Raw genomic sequence first — 12,859 nt, 5'->3', positions numbered from 1 at the left:
CCACAAGTTATTTTATTTTGATAGATGTACGCGCCTTGTCTTTTATTAAGAATAAAGTAAAAGCTTTTTTTAATAACAATTATTAGAGGGTACAACCACAGTCCTTATAATAACAAGATATATAACTCCCATACATTTGAATATGTCATATGCAAGAGACAAAAGTACAGAGCGTACAAATCTAAAAAATAGAGTGTGCTTCCGTTTGTGAGTATCCTTGAATGCTTGAGAATAATTGTGCACATATTCGGCTACCGGCTGGCTCTATATATACCAAAATTCTACAAATCTAGAGCCAGATTATAAATTCCAGTGCAAACAAATCGTATGGCGTTATCAATATGTTTATTATAAGGTCTTTGGTTCAACATAACTTAGAAGATGGAAAGAATATAGATATATTTATATAAACTTAACTTGATATTTAGCAGATACAATCCTAGATAAATATATATATATATATATATATATATATATATATATGCATGTGGTATATATAGTTGTGAATTAATGTATTTACATAGTGTCTGTAGTTTCATATCAAATATAAACTCGATTTAGCTTAACAGATATATGTATGTATATATTGTTTATTGTTTCTAAACTCCTGCCTGCCGTGCGTTTGGACTACAGGTAGTCGATTTTAGTTTGTTTTGTTAGATGTAAAAGCCACAGCTCTAATGTTTGCATTAAAATGCGCTATAATGGATAAATAATTCTAAATATTTATGTAAAAATCTCTAAAAGCATTCACTGTTTCGTTTAATTTATGTACAATCCAAATATATCCTTAGAGGCCACTTTTATTATCTCCGTAAAGCACCAATTCCATATCTCTTGGCTGATTTGCTTAAGCCTAATACAAAAAGAGTTTTAATTAAACGATCCATGCGTGTATGTAGCTCGTAGTTTTTAGAGTGTGTATACTTTGAAAGTAGGGACAACCCTTTCGATTTTGGGGGTATTGTCACTAGCACATATCCGCGGCCTTAGCAAGGCGAACTTAATTAGAACTAGGAGAATTTCGGTGTCAAGAGCAGCTGAAGCTTGCGTGGTGTCTGAGGGATATAATAAAAACCTTTGTTGGTGGCATAGATTTAAAACATTGGGAGAGAGGAGCTGCATCCCGGTATTGTGAACAAAGCAAATACTCTCAATTGAACGATACACATTCCTCGTGAGCAAATAGTTGACAACTAAGCTATATATTCCGTACATTTGATGTACCCGGTCTAGGTGTAGTATATTATACCTAAGCACACACTTATGTAGGTAACTGTAGAATTTCCTTCTTGGTTGGTTGGTTGGTTGTTGTACTTCGATGACAGGGGAGCGTGATGCTCTCTCGCAGCTATTTGTTAAGGTCCAGAGACTAGGGCGGGGTCTCTGGTATATTGCACTTTGGGCTCTAAGTCCAGTCAAGGTATTTTGTTCCATCATCATTTGAATTGCGTCCATTCGTGTTTTTAACGGAGTCCAGAAATGTGAATTCTGGAACTCCCTAAATCCTAGGACGACTTCATCAGCAATATCGGCCAGTACAGAAGTACGAACACAAAGAATAAGATGGGGAATACGGCACGGGACACCTTGTCGATCTCCCGCCACATTATCTTCTCGACGCCCGTATCCGTGTCCGTCCAGGCTACCGACAGGAGACTCTGCCTCCGGGCCGGCTTGGGAGGTCCTCCGTTTCCCTGCAGCGAGGTCTACATGGGATCAAATCAAAAACAACATAATTGATACTTAAAATTACGAATTTTAATACAACCATTTAAATTCAATATTCCACTTTCTTCGTGTGGATATGACAGGTGCACCGGTTCTCCCGGTCTAACTAGTTAATGGCCTTACCTGTCCAGGCGTCGTGGGCGTTTGGGTGGCTTTCCGCGAGCGCACTGCTCCTCCCTCCCAGCTGGCCACCGTCGCGCACTGACCCTTCTCCATATTGCTGATGCGCTACGCGAATCGGAACGACAAGAGAGGGTGGCATTACTTATTAAAGCGATATTCCCACAGCTGCCTTACCATTGGCAGTACCTTGGGTATGCGGTTCACCTGGTACTGATACTGAACATCCAGCACTTTCACTACAACGAACTCGGCCAGAGCGGCGAACACAGATAGCATGCAGCCGGCCATCCACAGGTCCAGGGCCTGAAACGAAGTAACTCTTAGAGTTCTATCCACGTTTACGAAATGTTAAGGAAGTTTAGTAGAATATGAGTGTGGGCAAACTGAATATTAAGAATGTGATTTATTACTTATTGGTAGATATATACAAAAATATGTATCTATTGTTCAACTGATCTTTGAGAAATGTGCATACTACAAATAGAATATGTTTAATGCAGACTCACCTTGACATAGGCCACTGGTGGAATGTCAGCACCCGTGAACATGGTGACCAGGGTTAGCATACAAGTCACCAAGAGCGTCACCCTTCCTGGAATTGCGTCCAGTCCCAGCCAAAAGCTAAACCAGGACAGCATGACCACCAGAGATGAGGGGGCAAATGTTTGGATCAGATGGTGGCCTATCTGACGTTCGAAGCGGAAGTACACTGTGAGGCGGGAGAAGTTTCCAACCTTCTCTGGCATGTAACCGTCGCTCTCCTCTAGCTCCAGCGGCTGGCCTAGATTGTACTGCAGCAGCTTAAGCTCCGGATTGAGGGTAACACCGGAGTCCGACCAGCGCAGCTTCACCTTTTGATTGTTCGAGGAGACTTTGCAAGGAAAAGACGCCCAGTTAGATCCTAAATACTGAGGCGTAAGGACCACTTACAGCTCTCGATATAGATGGGACACACCTGGATGTCCATGGGGTACAACTGGAACTCCATCTGGCAGGCGATGATTGCGTGCATGCGGGCCGCATAGCGCACCGTCTTGTTCTTGTAGAGCGTCACCGACGTGAACTTGTGGGTCAGTGTCGCTATTTCTACAACGAAAAGACATCGAGAAGACGTTGCAGAGATGCGGAACAAATGGGTTTCGATTAGAACTATGGCATTGGCATCGATAGACTCATTTCTTGCTCATTTCGGTGGTGGTTCAGTGGAGTGGAGTGTGCCGTGATGGCGATCGTGATTGTGATCACCTTATGTCTAGTTACAAGCGCGACATTCTACTGACGGCGAGGTGAGAGGGATAAATTATGGAATCTACTTAACTCGATTTAATGGGAAATATTACTTAAAACACGATCATGAGAAGAACTTAAATTAAAGGATAATTTATCTTATAAATAATAATCTGAGACTACAACATGATTTACAGGGCTGCAAAGGAAATCGCTGTACTTGATAATTCTTATAAAGTTTGCTTTAAAATTTGTTCAATCTTTACAATATAGTCTATAGTGTTCAACAGCAATTTCGTACGCATAACTGGATTAATTTTAATGATATGTTAGTTGAATTAATAACTACATAAATGTATATTTACATCAAAAGCTCAAACAACCCCTAATAACAAATAAAATTGCAATAAAGGTTAATCAGAATGACCACAATTTGTTGAAATGAAAATAGTTTTGTTCAAATCTTCGTGTCAAGCTAATATAAATAAAGCCTGACCGATTTGCAATCGATTTTTGTTTCGTAAATGTTGACAATGGCAACCAAAAATGGGAAAAAAAATAATGAAAAAAAGAACGACTTCCCGGCGAGGTGCACACGTGATTCCAAGGTGAGATCTTATCCTGGACAACACCGAGTGCAACTGCAAATTTTCGTTTTTGGATTTCAGCGTGGGCGATGATGGCTAGGAGTAGTAGTTTGGAGGGCAGAGGTGCAGCAGAGTTTGGAGTGTCCCACTTGACCATGGCATTGGAACCGAAATGGGTTTCGTGCGTGTAATGAGGGCCTCGAGTGGGCGGGTCTGCTGGGTGTCAGTGTGTGGGGGGAAACTATAAAAAAATATCTGAAATGTACACAGAATTGCGGACCGCTAGGAATGGCGCGATATGGATATGAATGTATATTTACACACAGAGAGAACTATATATATATGACAGGGTGTTTTCAGTTTTTATTTCCAAATCAGCCCAGTATAAGTAGTCGTTTATAGATAGATCGATTTCGAAGAATGCTGAATATACAATTTACAGGGGATTTACAGGAGATACATTGGATGGAAGGAAGAGGTATGCGCTGATTCTGATATCGAGTTCGATGGATTTTTGGCAGTAAAACACAAAAGTGGCAAAACACACAGATCTAGAGTCATTTTTTGTTTTATATACTTAAATCTTTGTCTAGATGAAAGTTTTTCGAATCTCTTTCACCCTTATTGCGTAGCAGAGAAGTGGACGCAACATATGGACTTCCGTATCCTATGCAGGAGTATCGGGGAGTATTGTTAGTTCGGGTTCGGTATCGTTTTGGTTTGTTAATCGGTAGTAGAGAAACCGTTGGATTAGTTTTGGGAAAACAAACAAACAAACAAAAGAAAACAAAGTAATTCGTTACTATATACAAACGGTCCAGAGTTAGTTAGAGAGTTTAGATTAGACACATAAGTGATGAGCTCAGCCCGACAAAGTGCATGAATCCACGTTGACGTCGACAACAACACACACACAGACTACACACTCGAACATGAAGCTTTAGCTTACGGGCTAGGCTATATCATTCTATATCGCTATATGTGTACAGCACTGTGTCAGACGTACCGGCAATCTTGGAATTGAGAAAGTACGGATCCGGCTGCCAAAAATTCTCAAAGACCTCTGGAAGCAGTGTCACGTAGTCGTCGCCCTCCTCGAAGATGTCGTCGGGTATCTCCAGACGGGACTCCAGCCAGCGCTGGTGTATAAACATGTCTACTCTGAAAATGTACACAGTATTGCTATGTGCTCCGTTACATGGGCTCCGTCACCGGTGGCTAACTCTCTACCTCGATCTCTTCGGATTACAGACTAGAGCTCTACTTACCTAAAGTCCATATCCTCTACGTTAATTGAGTTAATATCTACAACGAATATGCTAAAGTCTACTATCACTGGGGAGCCCTTCTTCGAGGGCGGTCGTATCTCTGCAAAACAAAAAAAGAAGGAAATCAAAATGCGATCTCCGGTTAGTTCACACTTTGGTCATGAAATGCCCAGGAACAACACCTGCCCCCGTAAATTCCCCAAAATTGGGGGGAAGCCTTTCGTGCGCGAATTCATTTTGCCACCGTCTGGACGGTGTGAGCACCTTCAAAAAAAGGAAACACACATCACCTGTGAACTCCTACTCCTACTCTGACTCCTTGGCGGTTTCCCGCCAAGTTCACGGACAAACTGTGGTCCTAATGCGTATTACACAACTGCGCGAAAATCGATTGGAATAAAGGTGTTGATTAGCTCCAACAATTGCCTCAAATGAAAAGTACACGCCTCTGGGTAATTTTGGTAAATTATTCATACAGCTTTCAAGGTGGAAGTCTACTGGAGAAGCAGTTATTGCAACTATTGCGTAAGTAGAAAGTTTGCATTTCGCTTCTAGTGGCTTTCTCAAGAGAATCCCTTACATTTAAAATATGGATTGGACATATTTTCATACAAACAGAAAGTTGTTATAGGCTTCCAAGAATTTTAAGTACATTTGCTTAACCTTTCAACTTAAACTCTTATATATTATATGCATAAATAGCATGTACAAATTAGTTATAATTAGCTTTAAGGTTTAAACCCCTTTTTTATATACATTAAAATTATTTTCAGTCTATCCAGTTTCACATTCTAATTATTGTTTGTTAGTAATTATAAGGCGTAAAATTGGTTCCAATGGTAGGGAGTTACGTATGTCATTGGTAATTGATGGGTTAATCCCCTGACAAGAACTATATATGTAACTCATTTATAAAGGAAACAGTTTAAGCAATATGTACACTTAATAAAAGCTACTTAAGTGTAAAAGTTCCCTTATCTCACCAACGATCTCCCCCACAAGGAATGTTTTCTACATAGTAATAACTATTAAACTATTAAACTCCTATAAAGAGAGATAAAACCTAACCGTAGCCACATAAAACCCATTCAAGAAACAGTAATACCTTCTTAATTTTCCTTTTCCCCTCGTAGATCCTTAGATTAACTTGAATTCTTCCGTAACTTCTGCACAGCCAATTGTCGCCGGTAAATGTTATTTTGATTTTAATCGATCGTAATTGCGGATGACGTCAAAGCCAGCCCCCAGGTGAGACTGGAAGGAGACTGTGGCTACCCCGTAACCGTAACCCAGTATGCGCCATAGACGATGGGGCCCTGAAATTCGCCGCGTCACGAAATGAACACACACCAGAGGGGAAAATGAAAAGCAGACCGTGGAAAGAATGGAGAAAACCGAAGGAAAACCCGAACACGCATATCCATATCCAACAACTGGCTGGTGGTTTCATGGTGCAAACAAATCAGAAATCACAAAGAAGGAATAAAAAACACGCGGATCCGGAGCAATTAAACACAAAAAAGGGAGTCGGACGCGACCGCATCGAAGACAGAGGCTCCAAAAGGACACCTTCGCGGAGTAGCAATTGCAGTTCCTCATGGGGTTGGTGTGGTGTCTGGGGGGGTATTTCTATAGGACGAGTACAACACTTACCCTTGACATAATTAGGCGGAAGAACTACTCGCGGCTTGGCTGTGTAGTTCATGTGGGCCTCCGTGGCTTCGCTCAGCCTGCAAAGTGAGCAGCACAAAACAAAAGGGGGAGAAAATTCAAATGCAGTCTAAGCTGAGTGGGGTTGGGGAAAAGGTATTTCTTTATATATGGGGGAAGCCCCAACGTTTAAGAAGGGATGGACATGGAATGGGGATGATGTCTGCCACATGCAACTGTAGCAAACTTTGTCAATTTAAGTCTGAATTTGAAATTAACTTCCTTCGTGCTCGCCGGGGCTCCGTTCGATTCGATTCTATAGTTTTCTGTTCCGCTTAACCTGCTGGCGGCAGGCGAATAATATTAGTTTGCTCTTTGCCAATCGGCCGAAAAATGCCGTGCAGGATTCTCATTTGACTTGTGATCCAATTGACCTTGCCTTCGGCGTACGGGGAGAGTCGCCTTATTTCGAGCCGAAAATTCAAACTGAAGCGCAGCGATTTTGATTTTTATTCTTTTTACGAAGGTTTCCCTTGAACTGAAAACAAAAAAAAAGGCGATTCTGTTGGGGGTTGCACTTGGCGTCTCAGATCCCCAGATGGATAGAGATGGAGATGGAGAAGTTGATGTTATGGAAAGGGAGGTACAGAAGGAGAGGATGGAAATTGGAGCCTTACCACATCAGTATGAATCCCAGTCCAAACGATAGTAATGCGTTTGTGCTGAATTTGTCGAGCATGATGTTGGGGCGACGGCGTCGGGAAAGGATTTGTAACTCAGACCTCAAATCATCTCACTTTACACCGACGTGGGAATTTCATAATTCGGTTTCTGTAACACAATATATTTTTTGATCATTTGCATTTCATTTTCATTTTCCGACGACTTTCGTTTCGTTTCGGGATTAACTCTCTTACATTTTTGTTTTGATTCGATTTTTGCGCTCGGGCTTTGCACACACTTTGCTTTCGAACACGACCACGGTACGGGGAGCACTAAACAAAAGACTGAGATACGGGGGATCGGGATTCTTGGGACTATCCGCGGCTTATCCGTGGGGCACTGCCTCCGGCTCGGCTGGTGTTCGGAACTCGAATAATCCAAGAGCCGAGCTCTGGCGGCGGAAGAGTGCTCATCTAGATACGAGTATCTGTATCCGCATCTGTGATATGTAGATTCCCCACGCCCGGCTGTGTGGGCGTCCGGCCGATGGCAGATTGCGGTCGTAAAACTGATATACTGAGCTCACAGTCACGACTCTCTAGGGTTTGATATTATTTCTGATTTTTGTTGTAAATATATTTAAAGCGATTTTTCAGGAAAGCGGACCATCTGTAAATCGTTTTCTATTATTGTAGCAGATTTTTGACAAAGCGGTTTTAAAACTTGACTAAATTACTATTCATAATTAAATTAAAAACTAACTTAAATGGAAGAATGTCTCTATTTCTACAATTTATATTTTCCAAATGTAAAATACATTCATTTAAAGATAGGAAAATCAATGCTATTCTTGAAGATATAGAAGTTTGTGGTTCCTTTTCTGAGTGTATGTTTTGTGTTTAAATAAATCTAGAATATTTTCTTATAAATATTTGTGTTGTTTTAAATTAAACAACAACGAAGATTCACTGTAGTTTGTGGTCGCGGAAGAAGCGGAGCAGCTCCGCCCAGCGGTCAAGGCATGTGGCCGGTGTACTGATGGCCTGGTAATTGCCCCCGGCACAGGGCACAGAGCACACTTCTCGCCAAGATTCAATTGAATCGCGTGCCAATTCTACTTAAGTCGCTGCACAGAGACGGACAGCCGGACAGGCGGTGTAACAGCTCAATCTATGCGACTATTTATGAGATGCGACCCGATATCTGGCGTAGATACGTAGATACTTTCGCAGATACGCGGATGGATGGAGATAAATGGCCAGATAGATGGGCAGATAGAGTTTCAATTGCACGCTTCCTGGCTGCCAGCAACAGCTCAAACCAAACATAATTGCCTGGACATGTGGATGCCACACATCTATATGGTACATCCACTTCCTATAAATTACTTTCGGCGCTGACATTGACAATGGCCGTGGTCGACGTGGATTTTTTGCGCAAATTAAAAATGTGCCACTTCCAGATCTGCCAGAGAATATATATATATATATATATTACTAGGCGGATTCCCGGGTATATGCAGATCGTGAGATGAACCGTATCCGGCTATGCCCGGCCTCAAGTGGTGTAGGCAGCCTCGGAGGCGACACTGTTCGCTTGCATGGATCTTGGATCACTCGCTGTCGCATTACGTAGATTCGGTTGGCTAATGGGATTCACTTTGATTAGATATACACGCACTAATTGAGTCTGAGCTCCACGAGTCCATTAATATTCATGCTCGGGATCCTGCCGAGCGGCACACGTTCAAAGATCCCCGCCGATTGGATTAATATTAATGAACCTTTAAATGCGGCAATTTCAACGGGGTTTTGTTTGTTATATAAAAGCCAGCACGGCTGGGGCATTATGCGGGGATTTTCGATCAGCCAGCAATTACATTAATTATGCATTTAAGGACATTTATTAATGCTTCTTCGCGAGGGGGTTCCGGCCTAGAATTACACGAGTTTAACGCTCGCATCACGCGAGTACTCCATCCTCGCACTGTCCACCATCCATTCTGGTAAAACCATATTATTCAGATATTGTTAGATGGGGGAAAATTACCGCGCTGCGGGAACGACGCGCGCCCGAATCCGAATCCGTTCGCCTTCGCTCAGGAACTAAACTGAACTGAACGGAACGGAACTGGGCTGTGAAAATACGCGAATTTCTTTGGCCTGGCCTGGGCCAGCCGCTCGCCTTGCCAACTTTAATGTCGACATACGAAAAAAAAAATATCCCCCAACAGCGGCGGCTCAGGCACGACAACCAACTGTAACGGGGTTTCCACTTACAGGGAGTTGGGGCTAGGGGATTGGGGGCTCCTCTGGTGGGCTGGAAGGACGATTGCATGGGCACCGCGGCTCGGTTTGCTTGCTAAATTGGTGTTGGGTTCCCTGGAAGTGTGTTTGGGATTTTCTAGTCCCCATACCCCAGTCTGCTTTCCCATTCTAGGAAGATCAAATGCATTGAGAGCTGCTTCCAATGACTGTCATATATCCATCTAACTTTTGAGTGTTAAGGATCGAAGGAAAGGCTTCTTCAGGAGAATATACCCTTTTTTCCGCCCCACCAAATACGCACATGTGTCTCTATAATTTCCCTGGTCGGGGTCCTCCAATGAGCTGCATGCGAGTTGACTTGAAATTTCCACAAAGTAACCAAAACACTAAACAACTGCCACACATTGCGTCGTCGTCCCCACCTGGCGTGGCCACTAACCATCGCCCCAAGGGCTGGAAACGAGGCCTGACTGAGTGAATGGCACCCCCAGGCCCTCTAGTCCACGGTTCTCGTGGGAAATTTCTATATGGCTGTGTAAATACAAATCGCGTTTGGTAGGACCTAGGACTATAATATATATACTATATATCGCACTGACACAGACATGGCGTGCATATACTGCCTCTGTTTGGAGCCAATGCTGTACATATGGACGCTAGGCAAGGTAAGAGAGAGAGAGCCATTTCGTTATGACATTCTCGCCAACTGACAATGAAATAAAGTTTATTTTATTTTAGCTTCGATTGTCTTGCTGTTGATTCCGTTTTATGTCCGCCCGACGTTGAGCTATGTAGTTAGCAGCTAGCGAATCGCTTGAACCAACTTGTTGTCAGCCAGTCAGTCAGGCAGTTAGGGCTAATTGCCGCCTGGCAGTCCGTTTTCAGGGTATCTAGATGCGGCTTAGTGCTTGTCGTGCTTTATGGCCAGTGCGCGTGCGGCGCAGTCAGCCACTTTGATTAATGGCCAACTGACTAAATGACTGGTGATGACGATGACGCCAACAAAGGGCGACATCTCCGGGCAAAGGCCTGTACTTCCTGATTAAGAGGCAACAGTTCCTGTGCTCCGCTTATAGATATCACTTTATATATTATATGCCAGAGCATACAGTTCACATTAGGCCTAGAGAATGAAGTAGGAAACTTAAGTTAGACAATGGAGGCTCCCTGCTGGTTGGTTCGCTGGTTGATCTTCACGTGCGTCTGTCGCTTCTTCTCTTCCCTGAAGGCTTCCGTGTTGGCCTTCTTTTCGATGCGTCGCTCGTTGCGATACTCCTTTAGCAGGCGCTTTCGTTCCTTCTTCTCCTCCGCGGTCTCATCCTTGGGTCGGATGGAGAGGACACTTAATGTGGAAAGCACCGATTTGGCGCACAGTGATTTGGGGCCAGTGGCATCGGCTGAATCGTCCGCTAGGTTGGCCAAAGCTTTGGCTGTCAGCTGGCCGTCGACGCCTCCGCGCAGAACATTGGCAGGCAGTCCTGTCTTCGGGTCGATCTGGATGGGAACTGGGTTTGTGCTGGCGCTGGAGCGACGACTGCGACGCGGCTCGTCGATCAGCTTGGGGTGATTGTAGATATTCGAGTAGGTGGAGAGGATGGACTCGCAGTCCCACTTCTTCTGCTTGGGATCGTCCACCTCGTACTCCACCAGCTCCTCGGTGGGATCCTGTTCTCCCTCGACCACATTGCGATACTTTTCGATGCGCTCGCGATCCCACTCTTTGTTGTACTCAATCGTCTTGTCCTTCTTCTTGAACTCCTGGAAGCACTGCATGACCACAGGGTGCTTCTGGTGCCAGCTGCCCTCGATGTCCTCCAGGGAAAGGTCGCCCAGTTCGGGGTCGTCGTAGCTGGCATAGAACTTCTCGAAGCGGTCGTCTAGGAGTGAGAGCTGCTCATTGCGGCGGATCACGCTGGAGGACATGGAGTATTCGGTGAAGCGCGACTTGACCTCCTCGTCGTCGAAGCGACGCTCGCGCATCAATGGCGCCAGGCGATCCATCAACTCGTCCTCGTTTTCATCTTCCTCATTAAGGTCATCCGAATCGAAGTCCATGTCCTCCTCGCTTTCTTTGTCGTCCCACTCCTCGTCGTCGGAGTCGCCCTCAGCCATGGCCTGCATCACGAAGTCATCATCCAGCTCCTCGTCGTTCTCGCAGTCGCTGTCCAAAGCGGCCACAACATCCGGGTCCCAGTCAAGACGCAGTGACTGTGGTGCCGCCTTGTTCAGCATACCCTCGGACTCCTCGAATTCACTGGCGAACACAGAGCTGGGCAGCACCAGCTTGGGCGCTGTCCCCGCCTTCTCGTCCTCGGTGCGCTGTTTCCTCGCCTGGTTGGGGTTTTCCATGTACTCCCACACCACGTCGTTCTCGCGCTTCTTCAGGTGCTGCATGTAGTCATAGTCATCGTCGAAATGGATGCCGAACGTCTTTAGCTCCTCCTGCCGCTTGGCGGGATCTACAGGAGCCACCTCCTCCTTTGGCTTCTGCTGCCTGGCCGCCGCCTCCAGCAGAACTCGTTGCGGCGCATTTTCATCCGTCACCAGGGGATCGTGCTGACTGCGGTGCACCAGGTGGAAGGTGACAGCCTTCTTGCGGTCAATGTATGGCTTCTTGCCCTTACCCTGAAAGAGAATGTGAGTATTCAGAACATGCTGGCGAGGATTTTAAGGGGTTTACTCACCATTATAGCCTTGTTTTTGTAGATTCTTTTTGTAAATAAAGAGATGAACACATGTACCTGCTGGAGCTGCCACCCAGAAAGGGATTTTCAGCGACAGTTCCCGACGGTCACACTCTGCAGCGGACTGTGTTGGAAAGTGCTTGTGGTTTAGGTGTTGGCTAACGTGTATTTGTATACAAAAAGAAGGCGCGAGGCGGTGGTGGCGCCCTATCCTAGAATTAAAGTTGTATTGACTGGATTGAATTTGCGCAGTATATTCTTGAAAATAAAAATGGAACAGGCCGAAAAAGATTTTATTTTTTAATTTTATAACCCAATACATGATCTTAATGATCTAATAACTTGTTCCTTCGGGCTTGTAACTATTGTAAGCCGCCTTTAAATTTTGTAGTTTGTTAAATTTACTAGTTTTAATTTATTTTATAAAAACAAAGGTATATCAACTTTTTTTTTATGCTAAAGTATTTTCCATAAGCTTGAATATACTAATATGTATTAATTACAATCTTAACACATTATCAATTAATTATACCCTTGCAGGGTATTATAGTTTCAGTCAGAAGTTTGCAACGCAGTGAAGGAGGCACCTCCGACCATATAAAGTATATTGATCAGGATCAACAGCCGAGGTGATCTAGCCACGTCCGTCTGTCCGTTTC

At 44.2% G+C, this 12,859-nt stretch overlaps 2 protein-coding genes across 9 annotated transcripts; both read right to left on the bottom strand.

Annotated features, from left to right (window-relative positions):
* Positions 1-10: 10 nt before the first annotated feature.
* alka (glycine receptor subunit alpha alkaliphile) lies at positions 11-9,504 on the bottom strand. 8 transcript variants are annotated; one of them, XM_086838320.1, is made up of 12 exons: positions 9,299-9,504; positions 7,504-7,918; positions 7,264-7,417; positions 6,590-6,666; positions 4,937-5,036; positions 4,675-4,824; positions 4,246-4,335; positions 2,785-2,940; positions 2,361-2,725; positions 2,029-2,157; positions 1,855-1,959; positions 11-1,709 (listed from the first exon to the last, which is right to left on the bottom strand). In XM_086838320.1, exons 6-12 carry the CDS (start codon positions 4,820-4,822, stop codon positions 1,509-1,511), a joined length of 1,194 nt encoding a protein of 397 aa, XP_086694446.1. In that variant the 5' UTR covers positions 4,823-4,824; positions 4,937-5,036; positions 6,590-6,666; positions 7,264-7,417; positions 7,504-7,918; positions 9,299-9,504; the 3' UTR covers positions 11-1,508. The 8 variants fall into 8 exon arrangements, with proteins under 8 accessions (XP_086694446.1, XP_086694441.1, XP_086694442.1 ...); XM_086838315.1 differs by having other exon boundaries at positions 4,675-4,829; positions 9,299-9,392; XM_086838316.1 differs by having other exon boundaries at positions 2,041-2,157; positions 4,675-4,829; positions 9,299-9,392.
* Positions 9,505-10,572: 1,068 nt separating this feature from the next.
* Positions 10,573-12,338, bottom strand: LTV1 (LTV1 ribosome biogenesis factor). The gene is made up of 2 exons (XM_020959489.2): positions 12,201-12,338; positions 10,573-12,141 (listed from the first exon to the last, which is right to left on the bottom strand). The coding sequence occupies exons 1-2, from the start codon at positions 12,201-12,203 to the stop codon at positions 10,666-10,668; spliced, it is 1,479 nt and encodes a 492-aa protein (XP_020815148.1). The 5' UTR covers positions 12,204-12,338; the 3' UTR covers positions 10,573-10,665.
* Between the last annotated feature and the right edge of the window lie 521 nt (positions 12,339-12,859).

The sequence above is a fragment of the Drosophila serrata genome, unplaced genomic scaffold, assembly GCF_035046125.1.
Source record: "Drosophila serrata isolate PLE 108 unplaced genomic scaffold, ASM3504612v1 contig_347, whole genome shotgun sequence".
NCBI classification, from domain to species: domain Eukaryota; kingdom Metazoa; phylum Arthropoda; class Insecta; order Diptera; family Drosophilidae; genus Drosophila; species Drosophila serrata.
Note: the sequence above shows the minus strand (reverse complement) of the source record. Positions and strands in the feature narration are given on the sequence as shown.

Bases quoted from the DNA above. Each gene is read 5' to 3' on its own strand.
- alka (XM_086838315.1), bottom strand. From the start codon at position 7,325: ATGCTCGACAAATTCAGCACAAACGCATTACTATCGTTTGGACTGGGA. The intron at 2,941-4,245 runs GTATATAAAACA...TTTTCGTTGTAG, and splicing joins TCATCTAGACAAAGATTTAA to AAATAGCGACACTGACCCAC. The intron at 1,960-2,028 runs GTAAGGCAGCTG...CGATTCGCGTAG, and splicing joins TACCCAAGGTACTGCCAATG to CGCATCAGCAATATGGAGAA.